We start from the raw sequence: 12,215 nt of genomic DNA on the forward strand, positions 1-12,215 counted from the left end.
AATTTGAGAAAAAAAATTGCATTTTCTCAAAAATGGTATACCCACTAAATCTCTCCCAATGATTTGTAACTTTGTTTACTGATTATATTAACATAAAATGCTTACATTATCCAATAACCAGTATAATTAAATTTTTATACTCTACTGTAATTATCCTTAATATCATCCCTAATTTATTCATTCTGCACCCACTTCCTGGCTTTTCCAACCTTAGATTGTTCCTCTCTTCTATAGTGATTTCTCTACTACATACCTCCCAACAGTCCCGATTTTAGCGGGACAGTCCCGATTATCAGGGCCTGTCCCGCTGTCCCACCCGCGGGTGGCAGTGTCCCGCGGTGTGGGGGGGCTGTTGGGAGTCCCCCCTGTCAGCTGCTAAGCAGCGGGGAATAAACGCTGTGCGCATGCGCACAGCGTCTATTCCCGCAGCCAGGGGGCTGGGGGCATGGCTAGAGGCTCACAGAGCCTTTGGGTCATGCCCCCATAGCGGCAAAATGGGGGCGTGGCCTTGCGGGAGAGCTGCAAGTATATGCCACGCCCCCAAATTAGGCCACGCCCCCGATAATTTCGGCACGCCTTCGGCGCGCAGCAGCAGCGTCCCGCCTGCTGAGCTACCAAAGTTGGGAGGTATGCTACTAGCTTTATCTTACTAAAGGGTCTATAGCCAGAGGTAGCTGTTTTCAAGCCCCTATTTTATCTAGAAAACATTGGTACTTTCACGGCGGCAGTTACTTAGTGAGCTTAGCGTCCCTGTCAGCATCAGCGTAGTGTTCCCGCGGCCAGTGTAGGCAGCGTAGTCAACGTCCCTGTGAGTATCAGCGTAGTGTTCCCACCCGTTCGCGACTAGCCAGAGCTTATGTAGTTAGCGTAGTCAGTCAGGCGTCCCTGTCAGTATCAGCGTCATGTTCCCGCCCGTTTGCGGCCAGCCGTAGCTTGCATAGTTAGCGTAGTCAGTCAGCTTTATGCAGTTAGCGTAGTCAGTCAGCACGTATTACATTGTGTGGGAACCATTGACCATTTTAACCTACCTAACATGACAGGTGTGAATGTGTTCCTGAAACCCTCACTATCCACGCCATCCCGAAGCGTGGCGAGCTCCGCGAGGCGACGAGTTATGCACTCTCCCAACCTTTTCATACCCCCACTATCCACGTCGGCGTGGAGTTGATTCTACAAAGTGTGGCGAGCGCAGTGAGCCACCAAGCCCAAAGCGTGGCGAGCGGACGCAGAATGCACATCAAGTAATCCGCGTACCCTGCAGCTCCCGGGGACAGTACGGTGACTAGCTGCCTGATGAGGACACTACGCTGACTACGCAAAGCTGCCGCAGAGTCACTACACTGACTACGCTAGGCAGCCGTTGGGCTACGCTGACAACATAGTTTGGCCTACGCTGAAAACCTAGCATAGCCTGCCACCGTGAAACTACACAAGGTTTTTTTTTTCTGATGGATTTATGACTTTCTCCCAATGATTAATAGACCTCTCAAACCTGTTTCACATACTAAAGAAAAAGTGCAGCAATTATGGTAACTGACCACTGGAGGGAGCCTTCTATTCACTGTGTTCATTCTTGGTATTTTACAAGGTATGAAGTCATTAGATTTACAGGGGTAAATGTAATAGGATAATAGATGCAGAAAGTGAAAGATTTGGTAAGAAATCTCCAGGGTTTTTTTTTTAAAGCGGCAATCATTTACACTGTAAAACCAGTTTGGCGAGGACACACTGATTGTCTCTTTAAAAAAATGGAAATTTCTTCCCAAATCTCTCACTTTCTGAATCTCTCATCCTATTAAATATCACCCACAGTGTCTACGTCGACAGTCATAAGGTTGACCACTTTTGGTCAACAGTCGAAAGGTTGATAGGGTCAAAAGGTCGACATAAAAAAAGGTTGGAATGCATTTTGATTGTTTTTTAAATTGAGCTGACATGTGTCAACAGGCAGTATTTCATACTCTACCATCCACTATGGTGTGGTGGGAGAATATAATAATGTGCCCGAAGCATGAAGAGTGTAGCAAGCCATGAGTGGGAGATGTGGTACACTTAGACGGTGTCCATACCGACCTATGTCGACATATACACTAAAAAATACATGAAAATCTCATGTCAACCTTTTGAATGTAAACCTTTTGACCACAACAACCTTTTGACTGTCAACCTTTTGATCCTGTCGACCGTATGACTGTCGACCATAAGTGGTTAACCTTATGACTGTAGACCTAGAGATTGTAGATCTAATATACCATAACATAACCCATAACAATAACCAGCAGCAATTAATATATAAAAATGGTACAACTAAATAAAGGAAGCAAAACTAAGAGAATTCCTACTTTTAAAAAAACTACTTAAGAAACTTAAGGGTCTGTTCACACAGCAGCATACTTGCCTACTTTTATTTTCACCTCTCCAGGAGAAGCCCAGAGAGGCACCACTTCAGGGGGTTGGGGAGAAGGCTAACATCACTTGGCCCCACCCCCATGCAACAAAACTCTGTGATTCACGGGCCGCAGAGAGGGTGTCATTTTAACCTCATCCCGTCTCCGCGGACCTGTGATTTGCAGTAATTTAATCAGCAAGGAAGGGGGGTGCGGGGCTGGCCATCAAGCAGAGAGATTTGCCCACCTTCCCGGGGGCTGGGACACGGACCTGATTTTCGGGAGCCTCCCGCCCATTCTGGGAGGGTAGGTAAGCCTGCGCAGCAGTGTTTCAGAAAGCACTACAGAAAACAGGACTTTTTCCTGCATTGTTGTATACAAGGAACGGTATACCATAGAGAAGTCTAACATTTCTCTAGCAGTGTCCTTCATTGGTGCTATGGGGCAATTTGAGGGCAAAATGCCCCTACATCGCTCCGTGTATAGGGGCCATAGCGAAAGCAATGCATGGCCCGGGCGTCGCTATCACCCAGCCATTAATATCCAGCATGCTGGATAAATATATAATCGCTGGTGTAAGGGCCAGTGTTCTGACCGGAGACCACTGGCCCTGACCGATCGCTCAGCACACAATACTGTGTGATGAGCAATCTAGTATGGCTCAGAACACTTTAGCATCTCCCTGTGTGTAGGCCCCATTATAATTGCATCTTTATACACTGTGGGAGCGTATTGTTTCCATTTTGTTTCTCATTTTAATAATTTTGCATGTCCAGTTTTCACCCTGTGACATGGGAGACACTGGTGCCCAAGGCACTGCTGGTGCATGCACAGTGTGAAGCCTTTCCATGCCCTGATATTTCACTCTCTGCACTGTTAGCTGGGATCATAGAGATCATCGCTGGACAGGTAAGCATTACCCTTTGCAGAATTCAAATATATTGCTGTATTTTTGAACACCCATCTGACACTGCCAATTCATTTTGTTCAACTAGACTGCACTTTCCTACACCTACTGATCCTAAACAAGGAAATTACATGCTGACTGACTACTTGCAGTTTTAGCAATCAGTTTGATGGGATTCATGGTGCACATTGATCAAAGTATATTTTTTGCTATATTCCCAAAACACACATTTTTGGGAGTTAGTTGCAAATATTAAGTACCCTCTGCATATATGAAGGAGGGACCGCAGTAGGTATTTCTGATACCTGCTGAGATCCCTTTGTTGCTGCACGCAGCTGCATCTCCCATAGGTTTCTATGGAGGATTCGATGCTGCCCAATTTTCCAATATCTGGAATGCAAAGCATTCTGTACATTGACCCACACAGCTACCACCATCTGCCAATAGCAGTAGCCCATTGTAGCCTATGAGCTACTCTCTGTATAGCTGGCCAGACAGAGGGTTTCCCCAGAATCCTCCCCAGAAGTGGCCACTGTGCAGCATGGTCTGGCTGAACACTCAATGGCAGCAGGTAGCAGCTTATTTCCCGACAGTTGGCTTCCGCATGGTCACAATGCCACTGCCAAAATCCTTTCAGAGACCTTGTTCCTGCATGTGCATATTCCTACATGCCGCCTATTGGATTGTATATTGCAATGCAATCCTGGGTGGTAAGATCTCACCCAGATTCCATTAAATATGCAAACTATCATAAATGGTTCATTCCCAGTTGACTGGAGACAAGTTGGAATTTTGTGCCCCCTCCCCTTAAAAAAGGTTTGATGTTGGCCGGTGTGTTTAGGCTAGACTCCAAAGAATCAGAGTCTTGCAGCATGAATCAGCATCCCATCGCACAGTCCAGCAGCTTACTGCATCACACGCTGAGCATTACGAGGCAGGAGCCATCCTATCTCCTATTCCAGGTGTTAGCAGGGCTCCTGGAACAAACCGATTAAGCCTACAGAAGCAGCAGGTACGCCACAAAGCTCCTTTGGAAGAGCTGCGGTCACACTTGGATTCCACTGTGAACCACACTGGAGCTGATATATACAGTATGTAGGGGTAGCTTTAGGTCTTGAAGCATTATTACTACTGATTCCTCTCCCAATGCAACTTCAGCCATCAAAATTGGCTGCCTCTATCATGGAGATGCAGTGCCTAATTAACCAATAAGCTGATGAGGCTGCAAACAATGGTGCCAGGACTGTAGTATCTGCCATACTTGTTAGCTATCACCTGCCCCTATGTGTGAGGGGTAAAGTTCTTAAGGTGACTACAAGATGGCTGTGCCAATGTAACTTACTGATAGAACCATTACTTTATGTACAGTGTGCTACAGCACCAGCTCTGCAGCCTAAAGACAACGTCTCCTTCCCACGCCACATGCATTAGATACTACGTGCCAGTTGTATAACCTTTGATGTATGCACATGGGCAGTATGAATGACGAGTCCCTGAGTACATGTATATTTAGCAGCTTTACAAGGGGAGCTACATGTGTATTAGCCTAGTGCACCTGGAACCTCTAATCAGGTCCTGTGGAGATGTCTTATATGCAGGAAGAAGCATCTATGACAGGGGACCTACACAAGACCTTTAAGTATACCAAACCCTGACTTGTTGACTTCTCATAGTGATAACTATTTTTTATCAATCAAGCCTTTAGTACTAGGGACCGTGGCCTCACCGAAGACAAGACAATGAAGTACAAGCCTCCCTGCAGGGGTACCTGGTCAACATCAAAGATGTATGAGACTTTGCGGTCTTATAACTAACAGTGCAAATACATGTTGATAGCATTGAACTCATAATCCCCATAGAACTGTGATAATCTTGTTATTGTCTCTGTATTTGCTTATAGGCTACACAGGTCCTCAAGGAAGACCAGGTATGCCTGGACAACCTGGTGTTAAAGGATTATTAGGATCACTCGGGGAACCAGGAAATGATGGTGTTAAAGGAATTCATGGTGACAGAGGTCAGCAAGGTATCACTGGTATCTCTGGGAATCCAGGCGTAAAAGGTAAAGTACACGGTTTGCCCATTTTTGTATTGATGATCTTCTTCTTTATACTTGTTAAGGTAACCCTTGGATTTCTTTGTTTTATATTTAAAGGTCAAAAAGGTGAACAGGGAAGGGACGGGTTTTTTGGAAATCCTGGATTTCCAGGAGACAGAGGTCCTAAAGGACCAAAGGGTGATAGAGGGCCCTCAGGTCAGTATCACACTCCATATTGTAGTTCTAGAGCAGATGTCATTGCAGCCATGCTGTAGTTCTATAGCAGATGTCATTGTAGCCACGCTGTAGTTCTATAGCAGATATGTCATTGTAGCCATGCTGTAGTTCTATAGCAGATGTCATTGTAGCCACGCTGTAGTTCTATAGCAGATATGTCATTGTAGCCATGCTGTAGTTCTATAGCAGATGTCATTGTAGCCACGCTGTAGTTCTGTTGCAGATATGTTATTGTAGCCACGTATAGTTCTATAGCAGAGATGACATTGTAGCCACACTGCAGTTATATAGCAGATATGACATTGTAGCCACAATGTAGTTCTGTAGCAGATATGTCATTGTAGACATACCTTAATCCTATAGTAGATTTGTCATTGTAGCAACGTATAGTTATAGCATATATGTCATTGTAGCCATGCTGTAGTTCTATAGAAGATATGTCATTGTAGCCACACTGCAGTTATATATCTGATATGACATTGTAGCCATGCTGTAGTTCAATAGCAGATGTCATTGTAGCCACGTGTAGTTCTGTAGCAAATATGTCATTGTAGACATACTGTAGTTCTATAGTAGATTTGTCATTGTAGCCACACTGCAGTTATATAGAAGATATGTCATTGTAGCCATGCTGTATTTATATAGCAGATATGTCATTGTAGCCACACTGCAGTTATATAGCAGATATGACATTGTAGCCACGTATAGTTCTATAGCAGAGATGACATTGTAGCCACACTGCAGTTATATAGCAGATATGACATTGTAGCCACAATGTAGTTCTGTAGCAGATATGTCATTGTAGACATACCTTAAACCTATAGTAGATTTGTCATTGTAGCAACGTATAGTTATAGCATATATGTCATTGTAGCCATGCTGTATTTATATAGCAGATATGTCATTGTAGCCACACTGCAGTTATATAGAAGATATGTCATTGTAGCCATGCTGTATTTATATAGCAGATATGTCATTGAAGCCACACTGCAGTTATATAGCAGATATGACATTGTAGCCACGTATAGTTCTACAGTAGATTTGTCATTGTAGCAACGTATAGTTATAGCATATATGTCATTGTAGCCATGCTGTAGTTCTATAGTAGATATGTCATTGTAGCCATATTGTAGTACTATAGCAGATATGTCATTGAAGCCACGTATAGTTCTGTAGCAGATTTGCCATTGTAGCCATGCTCTAGTTCTATAGCAGATGTCAATGTAGCCACGCTGTAGTTCTGTTGCAGATATGTCATTGTAGCCACGTATATTTCTATAGCAGATATCACATTGTAGCCACACTGCAGGTATATAGCAGATATCACATTGTAGCCGCACTGCAGTTATATAGCAGATATCACATTGTAGCCACATATATTTCTATAGCAGATATGTTATTGTAGCCACACTGCAGTTATATAGCAGATATCACATTGTAGCCACACTGCAGTTCTATAGCAGAAATGACATTGTAGCCACATATATTTCTATAGCAGATATGTTATTGTAGCCACACTGCAGTTATATAGCAGAGATGACATTGTAGCCACACTGCAGTTCTATAGCAGAAATGACATTGTAGCCACAATGTAGTTCTGTAGCAGATATGTCGTTGTAGTCACACTGCAGCCTGTCTTCCTAGCAGTGACTAAATAATCACATGATTTCAAAGAATTTCATTTATATTAGATTAAATACATTTATTAAATGTTTTTAACTAAATCAAGGTTCAATTGTAAATAGCTAAGAGATGCTGCTGAAAATATTAACGAATAATGCAATTTATCTATTCCCTAATGTTATATTAATTCACCTTTATTTAAACACAAATTATTTGTTAATTAGTAAAGAGTAAATTTTAATTCATATTAAGAAGTCAAATTGACTAGGAGTTATGGGTCCGTTCATCATTTATCCTGCTGCTCTAAACATGCCATCAATCATGGCAATGTCCATGCGAAACACTATGGTATAAATTGTAATAATTAAGAGACACCTTGCCAGTAAATGGTAAGGGAAGCAGGATTTTGCATAATATGATGTGTTTGTTGATTTTTGTAGGGCTGCAGGGAGAACCTGGAATTCCTGGCTTAGCTGCTGAACCAGTGCACAAGGTGGCAGAACGAGGGGTTATTGGCGAAATAGGGCTGGTTGGCCCTATAGGCTTACCAGGTAACATGGGACCTCGGGGACCTGCTGGTGATGAAGGTAAGAATATTTCAGCAGCAATGTTAAATTCTGAAAATATAAGAAGCAATTTAAGTTTATCTTTTAAAAAAAATATGACCTTCATAAGCAAAATAATTATTTACAAATGATTATATATTTTCTGTGCAAACGATACACCGGTCATCATTTTCTGGTGTAAACCTCTTCAGTTGCAGACCCATCTGCAGATCTATAAAAATTGCTATTCTGCAATATTCACAGATCTGCGCATGCTATCGGAGATTAAGTTCCGGCGGTGGCAGCGATGACGCAACAGGAACGGCAACGGACAATTTTGGGGGTGGCTCTGAGCATTTCTGGGCTGCTTAGGGGGAGGGCTGCAGTGGCGGCATGATGTCACACCTAAACATGGCCAGTCTGGGTCTACCTTCGCAGCTAGGCTGTGCAGTTATGGGGCAGCAGTAACGTGTGAGCACTGCGCAGGAGCATGCAGCGTTAACGACTTCACAATATTGCTCAGAAAGCCCTTTCTTTCTGAGCTTAAGGGAGAAAATTCAAGCTATGACTAGTGAGCAACAAATTTTGGAATAAGCACAGTGGAAGAGGGTGAATTGTGGCTGTAATTGTAGATTAAGAATACTGCTTTGAGTTTTACCTTTTAGAGATAGAGAGCCATGCAGTGCCCAACTTGATTTTATTGGGCTCAGTCTGTGAAGGAAAGAGCAGTTCGTGTGTGACACAAGTCAAGCTGAGATATAGTCAGTGCATGGTCTATGATCTCGGTGGCAGAGTGCATGAAATAGCGGGATATGCTATATATATATATTGCATAAGGAAAATGGGCAGCATGTTGTCAGTGATTGGATGTGAGGTGAAGCAAAATGGTCTGAAGCATGGGAAATTGATGATTGTTTTGATGACAGTGATGAGAAATCCTTGAACATGAGGAGCATGAGATGGGAGAAGTATTAGGTTGATGATTAATAAAATCCTAAAACTTATCATTACATTGAATGACATTGCAGGTATACATGGTCCATATGGTAAACAAGGCGTACCGGGTGTACCTGGAATATCTGCTAGACCTGGCACTCGCGGAGACCAGGGACCTACTGGACAGAGAGGCCCACTTGGATATAAAGGTAAATGAGAGTGTGCGAATGAATATAGTTACTACAGTATGTACAAGTTATCTGAGTGATGCTGAAGCTGTAGCAGAGCTATATGACTAGATCATGTGGTTTAGGTCCCGGTGTGATGAATGCTATCTATTGTGTATGGTATGAAACAACATTCAGTATCATCTATATAATAAGTTGAAGAGTCTGTGTGCGTGTGTGTGTGTGTGCGTGTCCGTCGCATTGCGGACACACCGTGGCACTCAAAGACACCAAATTCAGCAACAAGATACCTCTGGACCCGGTGGTGTGCACCTCGAAGCCGTTTTTGGGAAATTTCACTTAGAAATTTTAAAAACACCAAGTTGTAATTTTCCTTCATTGATGTTCTGGGGAAAAGATTGATGATCTGGGAAACCGTTTGCGAAGGAACAACTCCACACCTGCTTTCATTGCTGTCATTGAGTATGAATGACACATTCTAACATTATGGTGAAGGCTTTAAACAATTAGGAAATAATTGAGGATATACATAGACCACACAACACACACACACATACACATTGTACACGCACACAGTACACCACATACGCACACATAGCACACAACACACACATTTATACGTAGAGCACCTCACACACTTACACATTGGACAAATACACACACAACACACCACATGCAGTACAATACAAATCCATACACACTACAACACACACCCAAAAACAGTACAACAAACACACAGAACACACACACTTAAACATTGCCAGGATACGCAAAGCACACTACACACACATATAAATGTAGCACACATCACAAACTTACACATTCGGCAGATACACACAACACAACACTTACAGCACAACACACACCCACATTCACCACACACACCCAAAAAACAGTACGACACACACAAAACACACACTTAAACATTGCACAGATACACAAAGACACAACACACACATACTGTATATACGTAGCACACCTCACACACTTACGCATTGGACAGATACATACAATACAACACACACAACCACATACACTACAACACACACACACACACAAACAGTACAACACACACAAACACACAAAAAAATAATTTGCCCTTTATTTAACTGTCTGTACCGGCAAATAAAAACTGTACCTAATGTACCGTTTCTACTTTGTTCCCCATATCCGTCTCTCCAGTCCTCCAGCCTGTCACTGCGCTCGCCGACCAGTTGCACTGAGAAATCTTTTTCCTGGCCAATGCACCCATTGATCAATACAAAGTGGGTACACTGCACTCACCCTGTTAGTCAGTTGGATATCAGGCACTGCTCTGCCTTAAGGGTTTCCCAGACTCTTTTGGTTCATAGATAATGTTTGGTCGATGGGCATGAGCGCTGCATGCATTTGTTTGAATGTTATGAGTGTAAGAAGTTGAAGAATAAGACTGAGATGAAGATTTGTCACGTTATAGTGTACAATTTACTCAATAAATCGTGAAAAAAATATGTGTACATAGAAGTACAGTACAATCAAGAAATGAAAGTAGGATTAAAAAATAAATTCTGATTCAAACTGATAATTGTTTGGATGGCGGTGGGTTGCGAAACAAATCTATAGGTGGAGGGGGTATGGATATTGTGGGCATAATTGGTGTTTGGTACACCTACAGGGGGTCCCCAGTTGATGAGAAATTCTCACTACAGTGTCACCGTAGGGGGATTTCCAATTGGGGTTCAGGTGGTCTTTTAGGGACCCCTTTACAATCCTGTTGGTCTTTTCTCCTGGAGCCTACGGTCTCCCTCAGTGATTGAATATCATTAAGGGAGACTGTAAGCTCAAGGAGAAGAGACCTACAGGATTGTAAAGGGTCCCTAAAAGACCACCTGGACCCCAATTGGGAATCCCCCTATGGTGACACTGTGACCGTGACACTGTAGTGAAAATCCCATCAATTGAGGGCCCCCTGTAGGTGTAACAAACACCAATTATGCCCACAATATCCATACCCTCACCTATAGATTTGTTTCACAATCCACCCCATCCAAACAATAATCAGTTTGAATCAGAACTTATTTTTTAATCCTACTTTCATTTCTTGATGTACTTCTATGTACACTTACATTTTTTTCACGATTTATTGAGTAAATTGTAAACTTTGTAACATGGCAATTCTTTTTCTCAGTCTTATTCTTCAACTTCTTAAACTCCAAACCTTATCAATGCATCCATTGATGATTGTGATGGCTGGATCAGTGGATTGGCCCGGCGGGTGTAGGGAAGAATTTGGCCCATTGCACCCATTCCCAGTGGTACATTACAGTGATGCGGATAGTGTGCATCGCGTCATGACATCATGTGGCCAGGCCCGCGGACCTGCTCCCACACTCAGGGGCTGCCCCACTGTTTGGTAGAGATGCTCGGTGCATGTGCTTTACAGATCCCCAGACCTCAGAGACTGCTGTAGGCAGGTTCGGTGAGGGGACCGGCAGTGGCAGGGAGCAGTAAATTTTTAATTAATTATGGCGCGGTAAGTAACGCCCACCCCGGACCCCAAGCACTCAGCGCCTGTAATTACACACCCTAGAAACTGTACCATTGAAAGTATACAAATTGAGGTGTGGACATGTCCCTTTCTGATTTTGTACCGATTTCCAGTGGCGGAACTCCCGGAGGCAATGGAGTCATCTGCCGCCGGGCGCCAGGCTAAAAGGGGGCTCTGCCTCCATTGCCTCCGATGTTCCGCTGCTGCCTGCCGCACTTATCTTATTCAGCGGCGGGCCTCCCCCCCAACCTCCCCCGTACAGTACCCTGGTGTGATGCGCAGTGGTGCGGGCGTCCCCTTTCAACTGGTTGCTGGCAGTGGCTGGGGCGGAAGTCTGCCTGAGGAAGCCAGGCCAGATAACAGGAGAAGTGTCACTGTCCAGTGACGAAGAGCAGAGACTATAGAGTCGGGCGGGAGCCAGTGTGCGGGTGCGTGACTGTCTGTCACTGAAGCTGACAAATGACTACAGTAAAAGCCGGGAGTTAGGTGGGAGACGCTGCAGCGTCAGCCTTTGAGGGGTGAGTCTGTGCTGTGGGTCTGTAAAAACCAGCACAATATGTGCCTCTTGTTGAAAAAGAAAAGGATATTACATGTACTGCTCAAATAAAGAGAGGGATCATCATGCAATATATATATATATATATATATATATATATATACATATTGCATGATGATCCCTCTCTTTAATATCTTTGACTGTTATTGTGACTTTACCCCTCTCCATCGCTACCCTACCACCCCTTGTTTGCTGCATGTCAGCAACAAGTTCATACCCCCCTTTTTTCACTGTGCTAGGCGAGTTACAACACACCACTTGCACTTGCAAG

At 43.6% G+C, this 12,215-nt stretch overlaps 1 protein-coding gene across 1 annotated transcript in view; it reads left to right on the forward strand.

Annotated features, from left to right (window-relative positions):
• COL4A2 (collagen type IV alpha 2 chain) overlaps positions 1-12,215 on the forward strand; it is a 189,559-nt gene that overhangs the window by 170,725 nt on the left and 6,619 nt on the right. Inside the window, exons 43-46 of the mRNA XM_083168671.1 lie at positions 5,195-5,356; positions 5,450-5,548; positions 7,633-7,779; positions 8,766-8,882. Coding sequence (XP_083024797.1) covers positions 5,195-5,356; positions 5,450-5,548; positions 7,633-7,779; positions 8,766-8,882 — 525 coding nt within the window. The remainder of the gene's footprint in view (positions 1-5,194; positions 5,357-5,449; positions 5,549-7,632; positions 7,780-8,765; positions 8,883-12,215) is intronic.

Source organism: Crinia signifera, chromosome 2, assembly GCF_055691185.1.
Source record: "Crinia signifera chromosome 2, ASM5569118v1, whole genome shotgun sequence".
NCBI lineage: Eukaryota > Metazoa > Chordata > Amphibia > Anura > Myobatrachidae > Crinia > Crinia signifera.